General features: G+C 34.5%; 1 protein-coding gene across 4 annotated transcripts in view; it reads right to left on the bottom strand.

Moving 5' to 3' along the window:
• Positions 1-22772, bottom strand: part of LOC150098707 (uncharacterized) — a 202021-nt gene that overhangs the window by 68216 nt on the left and 111033 nt on the right. For all 4 annotated transcript variants that reach the window (XM_090404840.1, XM_090404843.1, XM_090404842.1 and 1 more), the window contains exon 7: positions 210-251. In XM_090404840.1, coding sequence (XP_090260966.1) covers positions 210-251 — 42 coding nt within the window. The remainder of the gene's footprint in view (positions 1-209; positions 252-22772) is intronic.

Below are 22772 nucleotides of genomic sequence, written 5' to 3'. Positions count from 1 at the left end.
TCTAAAACTATAAGTATGGGACATACCAAAGACACTTTTGAATTCTCCCATTTCATCTACAGCCAAACATAATTATGTAATAAACTAGATAAATCATTTTATGTTAAATACTTTAAACTTGAACAAAAATGTTATTTTTGTTCAAGTTTAAAAAACAACTAATTCGTCATGATTACTTTCACTAATAACCATATAAAACTGTTCATTACCTGAACTATACGCACATTAACACCAACTGTTCTAGTAGGGACCTAGTAACATAATAAAGGGGGGAAAGCAATTTATTAATAAGACAATACAAAAATAAACTGTTTCATATTTCATTCATGTGTTATGACCAAATGTGCAAAATTTCAAGTAAAAATTATATCTTATATGAAACAAATATAATTACATATGCAGAATATTCTCTGGAAAGAGGGCTGTATTTTCAATAAATAAATAAATTTAAATGCAATTAATTCTGATAGAAGGCAGCACATTCATTTCAAAATTCTTCCCATCAGCACTTTTTCTACAACAGCAGATTAAAATAACTTAAATACTGAAGATTAATAGCCAGGGGGTCTGTATTTTTTTAAGCCAATACAGAATACAATTTGGATGGCTAAATCTCAAATTGCCAGCCAATCCCTCATTCATTCAGTATCTGGGCAGATATCTACTTGTGCCACTAGATGCACCACAAGAAGGCGATGACTGGAACATTGAATCAGAAACCCAGTCAGTTCTCTGCACTCCTTAAAAGGCTATGTGGGAATCTCTTCCCAGTGATCTCACTTTCACCCTTTCCAAACAAGGAATAGCATGGTACTAAATACTAAATGTGAATATGAGGATTATTTTGTAAGTTTAGCATACTATAGTCCTGTTATTAAAGCAAACAAATAATTTGAGAAATAATTTAACAAAATAGATTTGGTCTGTCCCCTATCAGGAGAGTATGGGGAATGGTGGTGGTGGCAGAAAGAGGTTATGTGGAGGTACTTGAGTCCATGCTTTTCAATGATCAGATATACTCCATGTGAATCATCTGGCACTGCATTGCCATGATCTAACCTGAGTGAGATTTGTTCCTCCATTCTCAAGTCTTATTTCATAGAACATCAGAAACAGAAAACAAGCACACACAATATGGAGATGGGAAAAACTATTACATTATCCACTAACCAGAGTTATGTGTGCAATTTCAAAACTTAAAATTGGATTATTTTTTGCTTATTCTAGCAAGAAAGAATTAGAGAAATTTTTCTGAGTCACCAGAAAAGAAATGGAACAGCTGATTTTGGTTTGAGACCTGAATAACAGAGTATAGCAAAACATGTAATTTGTGTGTCAGTTATATGAATTATTGGTAAATATTTGAAGAGAAAGGCAGAACTAATAATAAATGCTTCCTGGAGCTCTGCATTTAATACACTGCATTACTATGCTCAAGTATAAAAATGTGCATAAATTCACCTGAAGAGAATATAAGATACAAGAAAAGACACATATCTCTGAACTGGTTCAGGATACAAAAGTATTAGAAACTTGGCTGTGACAAGGTATTTAGCTTAACAAGTAGGAGCTAATGATCTAACACATATCATCAATTTCTCTACCAGAATAGCTGACAACTCCCCCCCCCATCCAATCTCTTCCTAACAATCTCCCCTTCTAAGTATACTGTGGATGTAAGTTCTCCTCTTGGTAATTCATATCACAACATCACACAAGTCTCTTTTGCCACAGAACAACCTTCACCCACTAGTTCTGTCTCATGATCTTTGGCACCCTTGTAATGCCAAGGGTGCCAAATGGGACGGTCTCTGTGACTTCTATTCTTTCTTCCCATGGCTCATATACTGCTTCAGTTCTCCTGATCCAAACTCCTGCATGGACGAAATAACAGAAATCATACTCACAGGAATGAAGACCTTCATCCCTTATTCCACTCCAAATTCAAAGCCCCTATCCAAGCCTTGGTTCTCAAAAAGTGCCAATGCAGTAAAAGAAATAAACTTCTACATATCAAAATGGCTCTAAAACAAAACTCCAGCTGCTCACTCAGTCTATAATGCAGCTCGTAACAACTGTAAAAGAATCAGACCCACCAAATCCAAATCAGACTTTGAAAAGGCCAAATGCTGCAAACTCATCTCCTGCCCAAATGTCAACCCATTTGATCCTTTGCCAAGGCCCATATTCACAACTTTTGCCCACCCAAGTTTCCATCACTTTCACATCCAGATGGTACTGTAGTCACCTCACCTAAAGACGAGCGCTTACTGGCATCACTCTTTTCTCTTCCAATTCTTGCATTGATGAGCTAGGCAAAGTTCTCTCAACTCCACCAAGAACTGCTCTCCCTACATCACCCATAATCTTCCACTAGAAAGAAATCCAAAGAATCCTTAATAACCCAACGCACAAACAAGGCACATGATCCTGAAAGTACCCCACCTACTGTGTTAAAAACTTGTCCCCCAGAACTAACACCTATCCTATTTAATTGGTATCTACCCTACAGCATGGAGAAACAGGACAACATCCAGCACATCCCAAAGGAAGGTGACAAAAGTCAAACACTGAATTACCATCCAACTACTATGCTCACTTCTTTCTAAAATTATGGAGGTCATCAACAACCAGCTCCTGAACTACCTAGAGATCTACCAACTAATCAGTGACCAGTAATACAGATTCTGCCACTAGATCTACAAATGATCTAGCTTTCACCACCCACCTATGGACTCAAGCCATGGAAAAATTTGGAAAAAAACACATAGTTGCTCTTGATATTTTGAAAGCCTTTAATCAGGCTTGGCACAGGGACCTGCTTAGCATCCTATGGTCAACCTTTCACACTCTGCAACTAATTATAGTTGCAAAATTTCCACTGGTCACTTACTACATATCATGGTGGATGGTTTCCTGTTCTCAGAATTCTCTACCAATGTAGGGTTCTGTCTTTTGTCTATGAGCTTGGTCAGTGACAGTATATTCCTCCTTTTCATTTGACAAACCTTGTAGTGCTCAATTATTAGAATCCTAAAGATTCACAACAGTCAATGGCCTGGAACTCCTATCATTATCATCATCATGCATATCAAAGATTTAGGCCTAGTGTGGCCTGTTCCGGTCTTAGAAGTCATCATTGAATCTTTTAAGAGGACATCCTGGTTTTCTTTTTCCTAATGGCTTGTACTTTAAGGCTTGTTTTGGTAATCTTTTTATTTTCATTCTTTGAACATGTTTCATCCATTTATGTTTATATTTTTTAATTTTTTCTATTACTGATTCTTGGTTTAATTCTTTCATAATTTCTTCATTTCTTTTGTGATCAAATAGAGTATACTTTGCAGTTTTTCTCATAAACTTCATTTCTGCTGTTATTTGGTCATTGGCAAAAAGGAGAGTGTTTAAGTTCACAGTAGGAGAAAGTTTAATATCTTGATGGAAAATTTTATTCCATTTTATTATTATTTCATTTAGGTAAATATTAAAGAGAGTTGCTGAGAAGGGGGCATCCCTGTTGGACCCCTTGGTTTATCTCTCTCGTATATGATAGCTCATGATTTAATTTTATTTGTATTTGATTATTTTCATAAATGCTTATGATAGCTTTTAGGATATTATTTGGTATTGGAACAACTATCTCCTAGTTATATCTCAATGAGGCAAGAATAACCTTGTAGACTTCAATTCCAATAAAACTCCCCCCCCCCCCCCTTAATTTCAGTAATACCCAGATATCCAAACATGATGAGATTTCCCTTCTTGGACTGACCTATACCTCCAACCTTTTCTGGCAAGAACACATATCAACTATAGCTTCTGCAGCTGCCAAAAAATTTAGTATAGTTTTTCATGCAAGACACTATTTCACACCTTCACAGTTGCTTACTCTATACAAATCCACCCAAAGATGGAATTCCCATATGTGGGGTGATGCACCAAAATCCTCTCTAAGATTGTGTGATTCTATCCAGAAGAGAGCAATCCAGGTAATAATCTTTCTCATATATCCATTTCAATCCCTGTTTCAAAGACATTCAGTTTTTGCCTTGTGCCTCTTCTACAAATACTTTCATGGATTATTAATGTTTATGGCTATTTTGCTTTTTTTTTAATTTTTTTGAGTACCCTAGAAGGGGTACTCTTAAAGTAGGCAAAATAGCCATAAAAATTAATATTAATTTAGAGGAGTAGCATGGAAAATTTTCCAGAAATATTATTTATAATTTTTATGGATAGTGCTCTGTTGAATTGGCCATTATTATTCCTCCTTTTCTCTACGATCATTAGAACAAAAGATACTGCTAACCAACATCCTTTTACAATCCATCTTGAAACTCACCGAACCAACTTCATTCCATCTACTTCTCTTCTTTGGAACAGTCCCCCACCTCTCCACTCTGCCATTCCCAAAAAATATGAATGTCGGTTGTGTTCAAAAAAAAAAAAAAAAAAAAAAAAAAAACAGATTCCTCCTTTCTTCTTATCCTGATGCCCACACACACAGTACTGATCTGCTGTAAGTCTTGTGACCTTTTTTTTTGGTGAGTCAGATATTAAAAAAAAAAAAAAGGGGGGGGAGGGGAGTTGAGGAAAAAGTGAGTTCTAAAACAAGAACCAAACCACCAAGATTAAATGGCAAAATCAGATTCACACAAATATGAGATATATGAAAAGATATAAAAATAAATTATTTAAAATAAAGAGCCAATAGGCTTCATTTCGGCGATGTAAACATTATTTAAATTAAGGGGATATTAAATCTCACATTGTTTTAAAACCGAATAAGAAACTCAGAGATCGTAATCAAAGAGTTTCATGACAAATATAGTAACTATAAAAGTATCGGCGACTACTAGCGTAAGCTAAAGCACGTAGTACAAACTAGGGCAACTCGTAGCAAAGGTGGGTAAAGCTCTGATTGCTATCGATCAGAGCTTTACCCACCTCTGCTACGAGTTGCCCTAGTTTGTACTATGTGCTTTAGCTTAGTAGTCGCCGATACTTTTATAGTTACTATATTCAGCATGAAACTCTTTGATTCCGATCTTTGAGTTTCTTATTTGGTTTTAAAACAATGTGGGATTTAATATCCCCTTAATTCAAATAATGTTTACATCGCCAAAATGAAGCCTATTGGCTCTTTATTTTAAATAATTTATGGGTGCACCTTTTTGACAACTCGTATAGCAGAGTATATAAGTTCTTTTCGCTATACCCTTAGTATTATACTTGGTCTAGCTACTCACTGATGAGATCTCAATAAAGATCGAAACCGGTCTGGGTAGTGACCTCCCACCATAATGTATAACATCATATATCTCCTAGGAGATATGTTTTACATTATGGAAAATACTAAGAATAGCGATCAGAGAGTTACCCACCTTTGCTACGAGTTGCCCTAGTTTGCATATTCAGCATGAAACTCTCTGATTCCGATCTTTGAGTTTCTTATTCGGTTTTAAAACAATGTGGGATTTAATATCCCCTTAATTTAAATAATATAAAAATAAATACTCAGTGATAAATGTCAACAAACTATTCAGAAGGAAGATATATAAAAAGTTTCAGGCAAGTAACTCGGTGTGCTTCTCTTAAAGAATACAGAATCAAGTCTTCATAGAACTTTCTGTTTAGATGTTTTTTTCTTTTTCTTGAAAGAATTCAGAAAGAATACAGGCAATTATTATGAAAGGAGCAAAACATTCTAAAGGCTACAAAAGTGAGAAAGAGTGAGAGAAAAATGTCAGAAAACAGTATGTAATAGCAAAGCATAGTGAAATGAGACTGCTCCTGTATAACCTGTAAGACTAGAAATTTATTTATTTAGTAATTAATTTCATTGCCTAGTGAATACTACCACTTTGCTTATTGGTAACCTGAAATGATTATTGCCATGCAATGGTTCTGGTTTCTGACCCCCCCCCCCCCACCAATTTTCAACGTGCAGTGCGAGGGCATGCCAAACATACTGCATGGATCCAGTATTTTCCCCAGCTTCAGGGGGTACATTACAGTTTGGAGACTGGATGCTCTCCATATGGACAGCACATTCAAGAGTATTTTTCTTCACTGCATGTTCCCCCCCTTTTTTTTTCCTCTCTTCACCTTTTGAAACATTAAATATGAAACTAAGCTTGAATAAGTATAGCATCCATGCAGTTTAGCTAAAAAATAAACCTTCCTCAAATCCAAAAACTTTAATATTCAACATCTTTAACATCAATAATAACTTAGATGTGTATCATCATCATTTTCGATCATCCAAATTTGATGTTATGTTCCTGACTGTACTTCAAATTTCTTCTAAATCAACCAAATCCCATCCTAACAATTCAAAATTTATGACTCTTTCTGTCATGTGAGACATGTGCCTTTGTGTGTTCTGATATTCTTTGCCAAAGGATATCTAACCTAGAATCCCACTTTTATTTTATCACCTCTTGTGGTTTGCCACATTTTGTTTCATTCATTTTCTGACTTTACCATTCTCCCAATTCTGAAAATTCATTCTGACCTCTTTGACTTCCTATTTTCAAAGCTAATTTTTAGTCAAAATTTTCAAACAGTGAAGTCATCTTTATTGGTGGTGATTTTAATGTAAATTAGTTCCCTTTTTTGAATTTCACTGACCAAGATGGAAGAGATTTTTTGTTGTAAGCAATGACTTAAAACAGATCATTCATTTCCCAACCAGAATTCCTGATGATCCTCCTCACCCACCAAACACTCTGGATCTCTTCTTAACTAGTTCTCCTCTGTTCAGGTGACTGCTCCGCTTGATAATTCAGATCACAATCTCATCTAAATTTCATCTCTGGTGGAACATCCTTCCTTCAGGTAACAACCTCATGTACTCTGGCATTACAACAATGCCAGGTGGGAGGACCTATGTGACTTTTACCCCTTTCCATTGTCAGACTATGTTTTCATTCATCTGTTCCAGATATCCATGATAATCATGTTACAAAAATAATTCATGTTGGAATGGATTGGATGCTTTCATTCCTCATTCTGTTCATCCCAACCCATATCTAAACCATGGTTCTCCAAGAGGTGTGCCAGGGCAGTCCAAGAAAATCAAATTTGGTTTGGTTTATGTTTTACCGGTGCAAGGACAACAAAGATCATACTGCACCATGGCAAAGGTTACAGCAGTACAGAAAAAGCAAACAGCCTATCATAAATGGCTTGAGACCAAAACACCATCTTCCTCCACAGTTGCCTGCAATACTTGTAAAACAATCATTGAAAGGGCAAAGTCTAAATTCAGCAAGGATAAATATAGAAAACTCACTGCTTGTTCCACTGGTAGTTGCACTTGGTCCATTGCCAAACCCGTTGGAAGGAAGCAACTTTTATCCATCTGTGCAACCTCCTCTGTCTTACCCTAACAGTAGCATTGTAGCATTACTTAAAAACAAGGCTGATAATGTCTCTTAGCTGCATTCTTCTCTTCCATAGAAACCATAGAAAATTACCTCCTTCTTTGCCTAGTACATTGCATCTCATATCCTCTGTGACTTTTGCAGAAAGACATCAGAAGAACCTTGAATAACTTGGATACAACAAAGACAGCTAGTCCTAATGGAATACCAGCCACTGTACTAAAGAGATGTGCTCTTGAACTAATACCTGTTCTTTATCATCTATCCACTAAACTGTACTCAGTTGGCATCCACTCTACAGCATGGAAGAAAGCCCATCAATTTTGTTTAAACTGAAGGAGATCGATCAACAGCAAACTTCAACACCTGAAGAACTGCCATTTAATTAGTAACTACCAGTATGAAATCACCAATCTAGATCCAGAATAGATCTGGCCTACACTACTCACCTCTGGATCCATTCCATGGAAAGGTTTCAACAAACATTTGCTGTTGCTCTTGACATCTCCAAGGCATTTGATAGGGTCTGACATAGAGGGCCTCTCAATAAATTATCATCATCACATGGACTGACTTCCTCCCTTTGTAACTGGATTGCCAGTTTTCTCTCAGATCGATCTGTACATGTAATAGTGGATTGGTATTCTCTCTTCAGGCTTTGCTGTTAATGTTGGTCATTTTAACCACCCTCTTGTTGATTTATACAAATGATCTGCCCTCATTGACTGCAAACTGTATTCAAAGTTTTGCTAATGATAGCACATTCCTCTTGTCTTACTCATATGACAAATATTGCAGTGCTCAAACATCTCAAGCTTCAAGATCATCTATAATAAGTAAATGTCTTAAGCAATGATTTCCATGGTATCCTTGATTGAGGTGAAAACGACCTAGTCAACTTCAATGCTTCCAAAACAGTTTTGTTGTTTTCTTGCAAAAAAAAAAAAAAAAAAAAACCCTCAGATTTTTTTTACTCACTTTTGATAATCCTCAGCTCAACAGTCAATACCAACTGGCATAATCATATCACTTCTTCATATTATCAGCTTCCAAAAAAAATTGGCATTCCTTTCTGCTTAAAATGTTACTTCTCTACTGAAGAGAGTTATTTACTCTTTATAAATCCCCAAACTCAACCAACTTGGAATACTGCTCTCATGTTTGGGTGATTCACCTAAGACCTCCCTGAAAATTCTTGATGTTATTCAGAAAAGAACAGTTCAGCTGATTAATGACACATCTCTTGCAGACTCTCTTTAGCCACTTTCCTATAGAAGATCAGTTTCTGCATTGTGTCTTTTCTGCAGATATTTCCATAGCCACTGTTCAGCAGAACTAGCAATTCTATTTCCTATTTCTGCCAGATCTAAAGGAACTCGCGCAAGAGCTGCTTTACAATTGAACTACATACTCACCAAGCCTGCTACTCCCAATCATCTTTCATTCTGTCCACCTCAATTCTATTGAACAATCTCCCTGTGAAGCATTTCCAAAGGACTACAACATCTAGAAGTTCAAGAATACCAACAGATTGCTCTACTTCTGACCACTGACCATACATGGCATTTATTTGCTATAGGCCCTTCTGCCTTTTGTATGCAGGAGTAATATAATAATAAAAAATTAACATTTTATATTAAAAAAACAATGATCAGAAATCATACATAATTCTTGAAAGTAAAAAAGATAACTATATTTGTGAAGCTTGTAACATTTTCAAATTAGTTACATCGAGGATTTTCATTTTTTAATATTGAGTAATGAACTTATTAAATGAGGGCCTAAAATAGTATGACTGGAAATAATACTGAAGGTGAAAAACCAAGAATTGTACAAGGAATTATAAAATAGCAGGAATAAAAGAAAGAAAATAATAATAATATAATAATAATAAAACTCTGCAACCAAGCAATATGAATGATGGTGTGCTGATTGTTTCAATGTAAATTCATCATTGGATTACAGAAGATGAAAACTAGTTATAAGCATGCTATGTGGCTCACAACATGAATAGATATTGAGTGGAATTTGGTTTCTTTGAGAGTATACGTATGGAAAGGCTAAGGTGTCAATGATTATTCATAACAGCACTTCACAGTATAAACACCAAGAGAGGAAACAAACTTACTGAACTTATTAAACTTACTGACATTTTGTTCGTTTTCTACCCAGCATCTTCAGAGCACAATTATAACTGTGACAAGCACACAGCACTAAATTAAATAATTATTGAAAAACAATTCAAATTTTAACTGAAACAGAACTAATGTCCTGACATGCCATCCTCTAAGGACTAGACAGCTATAAACTTTATCTGGAGAAGTCAGGTTATCAAGGTCTTAAAATGGTATTCTTGACAGTCTTCCAGATCTTTGGCAAATTAATGCAACCATACTTGTCACAGTTGGGAGAGTGCTTCATAGCTGATGCTGATTCTAAAAATAGACTCTCAAACCTATAATGACTTGTATGTGATATTCATGTTTTCTTTCATCTAATCCTATGTGAAGCCAAGAGCATGCCAATCCTGGTTGTTGAACAGATGTTGGCATCTATTCAACAGCATGGAAGCTAGGCATTATCCAGCCTGTACATAAAAAAGAGAGATAAAATGAGGCCATGAACTTTCATGCCATTGCCTTCACCTCAATATGCTCAAAAGCAATGGAAAAAGGTCATCAACAACCAACTTTTTCACTACCTAGAGTCCCATCAATTAGTAGTGATCACTAATATGCATTCTGCCATTCACATTCTACAGCAGATCTCCTCACTCACCTTACCTGCTATAAAATGATCTGGAGAAAGTCTATGATTCTCTTGATATTGAGGTCCTCTCACTAAGTTACTGCCTTATGGTCTCCATAGTACCCTGTGTAATCCAGTTTCCTCTCTGGTCACTCCATAGTACCCTGAGTGACCAGAGAGGAAACTGGATTACCAGTTTCCTCTCTGGTCACTCACTGAATGTTATGGTGGATGGCTTCCTCTCATTACATTTCCTTATCAACAATGGATTATCAAAAGTTCTGTACCCTTGCCCATACCTATACATCAATGACCTTCTCTCTTTAACTTCAAATCCTATCCACAGTTTTGCTGATGACAGTATTCCCATTCCTCTTTTTCATATAAGAAACTCTGCAGTATTCAAATGGTTCATGCTTCAAGATTTTCTGTCACCGGTATTAAACACTGATCTCCTCACTATTCTCAGGTGGAGCGAAGAGAATCTATTGATTTTCAATAATTTCAAAACAAAGCCATCTTATTATCTAGAAGAATGATCCTACTTGACTCTTGCTTACTTCTGATAATGTTCTGATTCCCAATCAAGATCTGGCATAACCATATCACATCTATAGACTTCTAAGCATCCAAAAAACTTTCTTTTGGAGGCTGATGAGTATTCTTTTTCCTTTAAAACACTTCTTTCTTACTCAGCTCCACTTAAAACTTCTATAAGAATATTCTTGATTGTACAGTAGATGTGCAATATAGCAAACACTGCTATAACAAAATGCCATATAATGAACTACAAAGGAGTTCTAGACTAAGTTCTTAGAACAATGCTACTTTAAGCTCCTTATAAACAGTAAAACTCAAAACCTTCAGAATAATGAATTGAATTTCCTAGCAAATGATATCCCAACCAGTCGATAAAGGAAATGGCAAGAAATTGGCAACAAACACAAAACATCAACATGAAAAAAGTACAAATGCAACTATAATGGGAGATATATAAGTAATAACTAGAAAGAGTATGAAATTATAAAAATGAAAATGCTGAATTAATGTATGTACCTGAAATCTTCATAAACTAAATCTGTATAATTTGTACAAATAAATCAAAAATTCTAAATCAAAATAGCTTTTTTTTATCTTATGGATAAACTATCTTTCAAACATAAAATGAGCTGTTATCCACACAAACTTCATAATTAAAAAATTACTATATTGTGCCACAATATTTCTTTAATTTACAGTTTGAAGAGAACAGTATCAATTTATGCCAGCTATCCATCACTGGATCTCTATCCAATTAGGAAGGTGATTTATTCACACCAGCTATGTCAACTGGTTTCTCCTCTCCTTAAGTTGACTGATGCTGACTAATTTTCATCACTTCTGTTCCCTCTCTTTCTTTTGAATTGAAGGTGACCAATTATGAAAACTGCTGAAGTTTTCATTATTTTTTATTTTAATGGTACAGAATGCACATATGTATAATTTATTAAGATCTTGGATTAGTGACATTAATTTAAATTTTTAAATGCTACATTACCTTAAACATTAATTTGCATTTTAATTTTTATACTTTCATGCTTTTCCAGTTCTTTCACATGTTTTCGTTTATGTTTGCATTTGTATTTTTCATGTTTGTTGTTTTGTATTTTTTATGCTTGGTTTCTGCCAATCCTTCCATCTTCAATGTACAATTTCCTTTCAATCTACAATTTCTGCTATTTTCTTTGTTATTTCTCATGGTTTCTTTCATTATTTCTTGCAATTTCTTTTGTTATTTCCTCTCTTCTATTTCTACTAATTTCCACTGTTCTGTTTCTCACTATTTTGTTTGTATTTTCTCATGATTTTCTTTATTTCCTGCAGTTCCTTATTTCAAGGAAATAGAATGTGAGCAGATAAATTCCCACTATCCCAAATTCACTACAGCAAACTATTTCTCTGGTACCTAGGAGTTTATAGCACGAGTCTAGTATATATATATATATATATATACAGAAGAGCATTGAATAAGTCACTCTCTCTCACACTCTACATCTCGTTACTTTTTCATAGATACTCTGTTTATGTATTATGTTGTTTTTTAATAGGTACTTTCAGGAACATTGCTCCACCAAACTGGATACTACCATTCCTCCACCTTTTTTTTTTTTTTTTGTGTGTGTGTTTTCTCCATCTTCCTGAATGACTAGTCCATGTTATGTCTTAAGCAGAAATGTGTTACAGATTCCATCTTTGTGGGAATCTTAACAAGTTACATTTGTGATTCAGTCACTGGTTTCTTCATTAAGGTCCCAACAAGAATTGAACTAGTTTTTTTTTCTTCTAAGTTTTTTTTCACATGTCAACGTAAATAATGCAAGGAACTGCTCTACTTAACCCTCAATTTCCTTTTGTGAAACCATCAAATTTCTAATCTATTTGAAACTGACTCTTTTCAAGTAGTTTATTTTCATGTTTAGAGTTAAATAGCATAATCTCTTTCCCTGATCATTAATGTCCATAAAAAATTATCTTATGCTTATCAATTATAAGCATCTCCTCGTAGACAGGCTTATACGTTGGTTATGTATTATTAAATCACTTAAGGAATTGAACAATGTAAATATGAATATAAATTAAATTATATTACACTTTAATAAATATTTCCGATATTTTGGCAACGTCACGTTGCATTTCTTCAAAAGGAACTTACAAAAAAAGGCATTGGGAGACTGTTATGATCAACTCCTACATAACTGTAATACTTTTTTTTTTACAACATTAGAGGGCACCAAAATAGGACTATAGTTCTTTTGTCTGTTACAATTCGAATTGTTTCCCTTATTCATTGTCGCATGTCAACTGAAACATGTCATATGTTCTGAATACAAATAAAATAAGTTATGATTAGCAGTTTGGAGGGTCTCAAAGGGGATAGATGCACAACATATAATACTCGCAAGTAGGATCACTCAGTTCTCTCCTCCCCAATCCAAATCTCACTTCCACATGGTGAACCCTGGAACCTTAGCAACCAAGTATAAGACTGGGTATGAAGCTTGGACAGGTACCAATGAGAGAAAGGAGTCTTAGGGCAAGTTTGGAGGCTTTAAGGTGGCAGCCTCATTCCCAAACTAGGCTGTGGATGGCCAGTAGCCAATCCAGCTGAATAGTTTTCTTACTCCAAAGTCTCAGGAAATAAGTAACCCAACTGTCACTCTGGAAAATTACTAGGACAGGTTAACAGATATGAGTAGGACAAGAAAAGGAAAAAGAATGAAAATAAACAAGAATATCTGGATTGTTGTTACTTGGAATGTCAGAAGTATTCACCACAAATACCAAGATCTAAACAAAACTCTAATAGAAAGAAATATTGAATTAGCAGTAATAACAGAAACAAAGAAAACACAAATTTCAGATATAACAGAATTATATCTATATCTACAGTGGAGTCAAAAGGGAAGAAAGAGCAAAAGCACTGATTAATTTCTATGGATTTCTCTATTCTCAACTCTTGGATCACAAAAGTATTAACTACTTTTAGTCATATCATAAATTATAAATAAATCATAAATCACAAAGAATAAATAAAAACTAGAACAAATAAAAGAAAATGATGATATTGAAACTGAATAGAATAATTTAAAATCCATATTAATAAATACATCAATAAAATGCCTTGGAACAATGTAAATGGAAGAGAAAAAGGAGAAGAGAAACTGGGATGAGAATATTGGACCAATAATCACAGACAAGAAAGAAGTGTATAAACAATGGTTAAACACAAAATCACTAGAAGCAGAAATTAATTATAAACATAAAAGAGCAATAGCATAAACGCATGCAGGGGTAAGATAGAGAAACATGGGATCATGTCATAGCAAAATTATAAAAAGATCTTAGAGAAGAGACCAAATACATACAAAATTCTAAGAAACATGAATAAGGAGGTAAAAGAAAAAAGTGAAACCTGAAATAATCAATGAGTAAACCTGGCTGGACTTCTTCCAAAACTTATGGCAAGATAGGAAATGAAATTAAAACTGATATTATTATTATTATTATTTGACACCTCCAGGAGTCCAAAGACTTATCGAGGGAGGGTACACTCTACAACTCTGTTTCCACAACTTATTCCACTAACTAACCGCAACTACACCATCGCCATCTACTGTCCACCACTAGTATTTTCACAAAATCACAAATATCCATACCCATGGCGGGATTCGAACCCACCCAGTGGTTAGTGTATCCGCTTTCCAGCCAAAAGGCTGGAAAGCGGATACACTAACCACTTGGTCAACCAGGCTGGTCAATATAATGCTAACTACTAACCATACAGTGGAAGAAATAACATTACAAGAAATCCAACAAGCAAATCAGGAAAATCCCATGGAGAAGTTGGAATAAATATAAAAATTATTAAATACACAAGCATCCTGTTTGTCAGTGATTTTTAAAATTATTTAACCATATATGGCAGCAAGGAAAAATTCCAGAAAGTTGGAATAAGGCCATTATCATTCCAATATATAAAAAAGGAGATAAGTACAACTATGAAAACTACAGAGGAATAAGTCTCCTAAATACTGATTATAAGTTATATACATGAAAATCTTAATAAAGAAGCACTGTGAATTCAAACAAACACATATAGCATTTGTTGAAAGAAAGGCTTACAAAGTCTTGAGTAGTAATCAATTCGCTTACCATATATATAGCAATCCTTTGGGAGTTATATGGAAATAATGCTACATGTATATCATTATATTTTTGTTTATATAATAATCTTATGCCATACACTATTACATTGTAGTATGACTGCTGTAGTAATGGCTGCCATGTTGTCACTTGAATTTCACTTTGAATCTCAATAACGGGCACGGGCATGCATGTCAGTTGTTTTAAGAACAGCTGTTACTGGGTAACAACAACACTAGTAAGCAAAGAATAGGCAAGCAGGGAAAGTGAGCCAGAAAAGTGGAATAACTACCAAATAAGATCTGTAATGTTGAAAAAGTTTTTATATGCATCTTTAACTACTCTCCAAGGAGGAACTGTAAAGTTAATAATTGAAGGACAGTATAATGTATTAATCCAAGATGCAAGAGAGAATCTGCAGTAAAGTCCCTTTTATTGGAAATGCATTTGAAACAGCTCAAATTAATGTATTCCTATTGTGCAGAAATTATTTTTTATGCCTACTTCAGCAAAATGCAGAAACGATGTTTATGGAAACTTGCTTCCTAAAAGAAGACATATGCAAGTATGATGTTTATGGAACCTGTGGTATAGTAATTAAATAATAAAGTAACATATAAAAACCACAGTGAAATCTTTAATTAGTAAAAAGACAGATATTTCATACTAAAAATAATAGTACATCTTACTAAAGAGCTAATAGAAATTATTAAAGAATTAAGTACAGAAAGCAAGAATCTGGTCTCAAGATAAATATTGATAAAATAAGAGTAATGTAGAACAAAAATACGAACTACAACCAAAAGATAGAAATAAATGACACAGAAATAGAAAATGTGGGTGGTCTGAAAAGTTCTCAGCCTCGACCATAGATGGCAACACTATCGGCAAGATTTTTTTTTCTAAGTTGGTATATCTGTCATAAGCATCCATGTGAAATTGCAAATCATTTTATCAAGTAGTTAGTTTTATACAGCTGTCTGAAGCAAAAGTGTTGTCTGTATTGAAATGGATAAAATTGAGTATCGTGCAGTTATAAAATTCTTTGTAAAAGAAGGTTTAACACCAAAAGAAATTCATTTGAAGTTCATAAAAGTTTATGGGCACTCTTCCCCTTCGCTTTTGACAATCAAGAAATGGCTGCTGAGTTTAAATGTGGCTGTGCCAGCCTTGAAGATGATCCACATGAAGGATGTCCAAAAAGTGTAACAACACCAGAAATCAGTGATCAAGTGCACGATATGGTATTGGATGACCGCTGAGTCAAAGTGTGTGAAATTGCTGACTCTATAGGCATTTCAAAAGAACGTGTAGGATATATTTTGCATGAAGAATTGCATATAAAAAAGCTCTGCACAAGATGGGTGCAGCGCTTGTTCACAGCAGATCAAAAACGCATTTGCATGAAAATGTCTGAACAGATAGTTGGAGTGTTTGAACAAGAATAAAACTGATTTTGCGCATCGATTTATTACTATGGATGAGACTCGGATTCTAACCATTACACGCTAAAATCCAAACAGCAGTGAAGATGATTGTTCAGCGCCAAAGAAGACAAAGTCGGTTCCATCAGAAGGAAAGGACATGGTATCGGTGTTTATTAACTACGCTACCGGCCAAGACATCTATAGACGTCAAGGTTATCATGGATGCGAAGTGCATATTAAAATTGTAATACCATTGATATTACACTGAAATATATGATGGATACAAAGCATATGAGGATGCATATTTGATCCATAATGGGCCAGTAAGTTGGTTAATAAACAAAACTCTAAAGGCATTTTGTTTATTAATTATCTTGAAAAGGGTAAAACAATAACCACGGAAAATTATTCTGATCTTTTAACCAGACTAGACAAAAAAAAATTCGTGAGAAAAGACCCAGTTTAAGAAAAAAATCATCTTTCATCAGGACAATGCATCTGCCCACAAAGGTGTTTTGACAATGGGAAAATTAAGGGATCTGCACTATGAATTGTTGGAACATCCACCCTATTCCCCAGATTTGACTCTCTATCTCTTCCCAAAACTAAAACTCTTCCTCACTGGTCAGTGTTTTTCTTCGAATCAAAAGGTGATTGCAGCTGTAGAGAGGGTATTTTGCAGATCGTACTGAGAACCACTACAGGGATGGGATAATGGCGCTGGAGCATCATTGAAATAAATGTATTAGTCTTAAGAGAGATTATGTTGAAAAATAAAAATAATTTTGAAATTATAAATTCATTTTTTCATTGTTAGGCCAAGAACTTTTCAAACCACCCTCGTAAACTCAAATATCTAGTAAAATAGATAGAAATTGGGAACTTGAAATAAAACAAAGAATAAACCAAGGATGGAGACAATTTGGAAAATACAAAAAAAATTTTAAAGAAAATATACCTATCTGTCTAAAAAGAAAAGCATATGAACAATGCATCATGCCAGCAATGATATGGAGCAGAAACTTGGAGCATCACAAGAAGATGGAAAATAAATTAGAAGCTGCACAGAGAAACATGGAAAGATCAATGTTCGATATAAAAAGAATAAATAAAGCAAAAAAACCAATAACACAGGATTAAAAAACATCATTAAAGAAATAAAAATAAAAAAATGGAGATGGGCAGGGCACATTGCAAGACAGGAAGACAACCACTGGACAAACATTTGTACAGAATGGCAAGTATGAGAAGGTTCAAGAAGGCCTGGCAAACCATCAACAAGGTGGAGAGATGAACTACATCATTCAATGGGAAACGACTAGAGCTTCTAGGCCAGAGACAGAGAAATGTGGAAAAAATATGGAGGAGATCATCATCCAGAAGTGGATGGATAAAGATATATTATGTAGTGTATTATTATCATCATAATCAATCATCTACATACTGTCCGTAACTGTAGTTTTGTCTGTTACTTGCATGTGTTTTTTGGATAATTCATCTGTAAAAATGTAAAAATATGACAGTATTCTGTCAAACTGCAAATCGAATACAGAGAACAGGTTAGGTTATAAAAATGGAAATAAGTGTAACAGATAACTAAGCAGCGTAGTAATCGAATGGCTTTTCTCTATGGTAATCTCACTGTTTGGGAGTGTTACTGCTCAGTATACATCCTTATATATATTTGAGGAAACAAAACATCGTGAGATTAAAATAACTCAACTATCCTAACTGCAATGTTTCAATTTCTATGTTGGGATTAATTTCAAGAGCATAGCACAAGCAGTGATAAAACAATATAGCTAGACAGCATAAAAATGGAACTTATACAGACTAGGAGACAATTATTAATTAACTCAATTATTATTATTATTATCCTAAGACCCCCATGGAGTCAAAGACTCATCTAGGAGGTCCCTTTGTCATATACACAGCTCATTACCTTGCGTTGAACACATTCAAATTCTCTGCAGACACTACACTCTCGGACAAGGCATTCCAATCGTTTATAATTCTGCATGCAAAAAACCTACTTCTCACTCCCTTGTTCACAACCTCCTTATACAGCTTCCTGGGATGACCTCTTTCGATACATTCACAAAAAGTCTGCACACCACATGTCTCAAAAATTTGGCATTCTTAAATCTCTAATTCATAGAGCACATAAAGTTTGCTCTTCCCCAATAATCTTACAACAAGAACTTTCCATCATTAAAAAGTTAATGGAATCAAATGATTACAACTCCAGTCAAATCCAACAGATACTTGACTCTTATGTTCCAACACCTACAGTTTCTTCAACAGTCCGCAGAGTTCCTATTCCGTACATTCCAGGAATCTCAGAACCTATAGGTAGAATTCTGAAAAAGTATCAACTGATTCCAACATATATTCCTATCAACAAAATTTCTTCTTTATTACCTTCTACAAAGGATAAAGTATCTTCTCTATCTTTTGCTGGTGTTTACCAAATACCTTGCGAATGGTGATGTCTCTTATTTTGGACAAACTGGCCGTTCTTTGGGAAAAAGAATAAAAGAACATCAATATTATATTGATTATAACAAACCTCTGAAGTCTGGTCTGGCGCAGCACAGTATTGACTCCTCATAGTGTCCAGTGGGATAAAGCAGTTCTCCTCCATAGATGCAGATTCAAATATGAACGCTTATTCAAAGAAAGTTGTGAAATTATCTTACACCGACCAAATTTAAATAGAAATGACTGTATGTTTCTCTCAAAGATCTGGGAGACTTTTATCTTATGTAAAAAATTTATCTTAATAGATTAAATTTGTTATTTCTATTATTTCCTAGCACGTGGTAACAATTGTATCTTAATAGGTGATCCACCGAATGTTTGCCTGTATTCCATTCCTATCACTGTTACAGACACTGAAGATGTACTATTATTTTTAGTACGAAATATCTGTCTTTTTACTAATTAAAGATTTCACTGTGGTTTTTACTTGTTGCTTTATTATTTATATGCAAGTATATTAGTTGTATTCTAATATTCTTGATTGTATTCTAAGGAATTTGAGAGATAAGGCAGAATGAGTGAATGAGTAAAAACCATAAAATAAACACTATAAAGGAAATTCTCATATGGCCAAGTGAAACTACAGAACTTTCAGCTGAAAGCTATGTTCAGTTTGGTTTATAAAGTATTTGATGTCATTTCTTTAGAACTGAATTTAACTGTGAGAGTCAAAGTAAAAGAATTTTCTTTGAGCTCATATAGAGTTCTAAAAAAAATTCATATAGAATAATTCTAGCATGGCCATTTAATTATTTGTAAGTATTAAAAAGTTAGATGTCTGCGTTGTTAGCCTATGGCTATGCGCTTCGCAACCATATACCTGGGAAAGGAGTGTCTTGGGTTCGATTCCTGATGCCGATGTCAAGGATTTAAGTATCTTTCTCAGACATAACCAAGTTAGCCGGTCTTGGGCGTGGACAGCAGGGTTTTTCTCCTCAGTTTATTTGGAGTTTTCCCTCCTGCAAGCAAACCAGCCCCAGTGACACACGAGATACAGCCACAGGATATACCAGGAGGCATTGGGCTAGTCACCTTATCCTCGGGGACGGGGACGACTTAGAAGTGAGCTCTGTAATAGGCCAGTAGGCCTAATATATAGTAGGGAGAAGAAGAAAAGTTAGCTATACAGAAAAGTAAAAATTAATTCACTACTTTTGATTCTACAGAGAATATGAATTGTATATAATTATATGTTTACAATAAATGCTTTATTTTTATATATATACAGGTAACCCTAGTATAACACGGATGTTAGGTTCTAGAGAAATGGCACGTTATATAAATCACGTTATGCGAGACTCAGATCACATACAAAAAGTAGGGTTAGGTTCCAAAATCGTTTTTTTTTTTTTTTTTTTTTTTTTTATTATATAAACAACAATGACATATCCAACAAAAATATGTTTTTATTTAATTCAGGTAATTCATGTAAGTTAAGAACACATATAAACTATGACACAAATACATAGTATAAAATTATAAAAATTACAAATTGTAATTAAGCTTCATTGCACATAATGCATAAATGTTTTAGGCAAAATAAAAATAAGTGCATATTTTAATTTTTCATAGCATAAGGATTTCAGGATCGGTTAATAAACATTAGTGTATTAACCGATTCTCAATGTGATCTGAGTCTCGCATAACGTGATTTATATAATGCGCCATTTCTATGGAACCTTACATCCGCATTATACGAGGGGTTACCTGTAATTCATTATTCCGATAATCAGATTTCAATCACACCTCTCACTCCCTGAATGATAACAAATGATAACCGATTAGTTTATTAACCGATTAATGCATCACCTGATGCATTACTACAAAACAGTAGAGTAATTCTGGAGCTGGAGAATCCAGGAGCTGATCTTTCATTTTTTGAAATATAGGTGTGTTTTGGCATTTTTTTCCGATATAACCCAGATTCATCAGCATTGAACACCTGGTCTGCATTATAAACGTTTATAAACTTTGAGAGTTTTTTTGTTTAATAAGATTTCCATTCAAAGGAATTTTCTTCTGAGTGCATCATCTTTCCAAATCATTAGAGATTTCTTCATTTTTCTCTTAGAAAATTGCGTACACAAGCAACGAGCTTTGCACTTACTGTTGACCCAGCAATAAACACTTTCTTGGATTTTATGTTCATTGTGTTTGATTGTTTGAATTGTTGATTCATTTAAACTCAAAGTCCTTACAACAACTGGTTTTTCTCCATTTTTCAACTGATCCATGATTTTAATTTTTTTTCTTTGAGATGAATTTTCTTTTCAATATTTATTTTTTCCCTTTCAATGTAATTTGTGGCCATTACTATAAAAATAATTTTTTTATATAAAAAAAGCATTACATATTAATTATGTAGGTAACTCACCAGAAAATAAAGTGCTCAGCTTGAGATAGCACACTTATGATTTTTAATATGCTTTCCTGGCAGAAAACGAAGACAATTTTACAATAAACACTTTACACGGTATACAATTGATGTACATGCATGCTAAAGGATGTTTCCCCTAATATAAATTCGCTACTTATAACTACCTGTGTGATATGGGCAGACACAAATTTAACGAAGATAAAATTTGATTTTTAAGTCGTGCGATGAAAAATACATGAAAAGATAAAGGGTTACTACAAAGCAAACAAAAATAACAGTTTATAAAGTTTTGGCAAGACCTTCTTTACTGTATGGAAGTGAATTATGGACCCTAAGAACTGCGAGGAAACTGGAGAAATAAAATTCCAGTGAGGAACAGCAGGTTATACTCTCTAAGACAAAAAGAAAAAAAAAAAAAACGGCTCAGAAATACATAAAGAACTAAAAATACTCAGTACTGGATAAAATATACACCCTCTGTCCAAAAAGAAACCGAACTTTTCGAAAATAGAAGAAACTAGTGGCACCACCTGTTGTATCTTTTTGTTGTCGAAAGTGGCAACCTTCATTAGTGTTGTGTCAACTGTTTATGACATGTTTCATTAGAAGCTGAGTTATAGTGCCAAGAGTGACAGTGTGTTTTGACGAACAGTTGGAAAATGAGTTTCAAACAGAGAGCTGCGATTGACTTTTGTGTTAAACTTGGTAAAAGTTTTACCGAAACACATCGAATACTTCAAAAAAGCATACGCTGATGAATGCTTATCCCATACTCAAATTTTTGAATGGTTTAAGAAATTTCAACGTGGTCGTGAGACGCTTGAGGACAACGAAAAGCCGAGCCGTCCAAAACCTGGACTGAGTGAAGTTAACATCCAAAAAAAAATGTGTGATTTCATCAAAGAAAACCTGAAATCGTCCGTGAGATTGATCGAAGATGAATTGTGGATTCCAAAATCAACTGTGCACAACATTTTGACCGAGAGTTTGGGCCTTTGTAAATTGAATTCGCGATTTGTTCCCCAAAAGTTGACCAACGACCAAAAAAATGTATCGAATTGAACACTGCAAGGACCTCATTAAAACCGCTTGTAAGGACTCAAACTTCCTTGAAACGATCGTTACTGATGAAACGTGATGTTTTGAGTATGAGCCCGAAACAAAGCACCAAAGTGCTGAGTGCAGACCACCAGAAGAGGGGCATCCGAAAAAGAAGTCACTTGGAGAAGTCAAAGGTAAAGACAATGCTGATTCGTTTCTATGATTCCAATCCACAAAGAATTCATTCCGCCTGGCCAAACGGTCAATGGTGAGTTTTATCTCGAAGATCTGAAGCGACTGATAGCGAGAATTTGACGAATACGGCATGAATATCAAGTCGACAAAACACTAATGAAGGTTGCCGCTTTCGACAACAAAAAGATAAAATAGGTGGCACCACTAGTTTCTTCCATTTTCAAAAAGTTTGGTTCTTTTTGGACAGAGGGTGTACAAATACCAAAAGAATTTAGGCTCAGGCCACTGAGCCTAAATCCCTAAAAGGATGATGATTAGCAGATTATTTAATCCTTTTATTATCAAATAAAAAGTAGAATTTATTATTTAACT

Source organism: Typopeltis vanoorti, chromosome 15 (assembly GCF_054136105.1).
Source record: "Typopeltis vanoorti isolate ZY-2024b chromosome 15, IOZ_Tvanoo_1.0, whole genome shotgun sequence".
Classification (NCBI taxonomy): Eukaryota; Metazoa; Arthropoda; class Arachnida; order Uropygi; family Thelyphonidae; genus Typopeltis; species Typopeltis vanoorti.
This window is presented reverse-complemented; position numbering and strand designations above follow the sequence as displayed.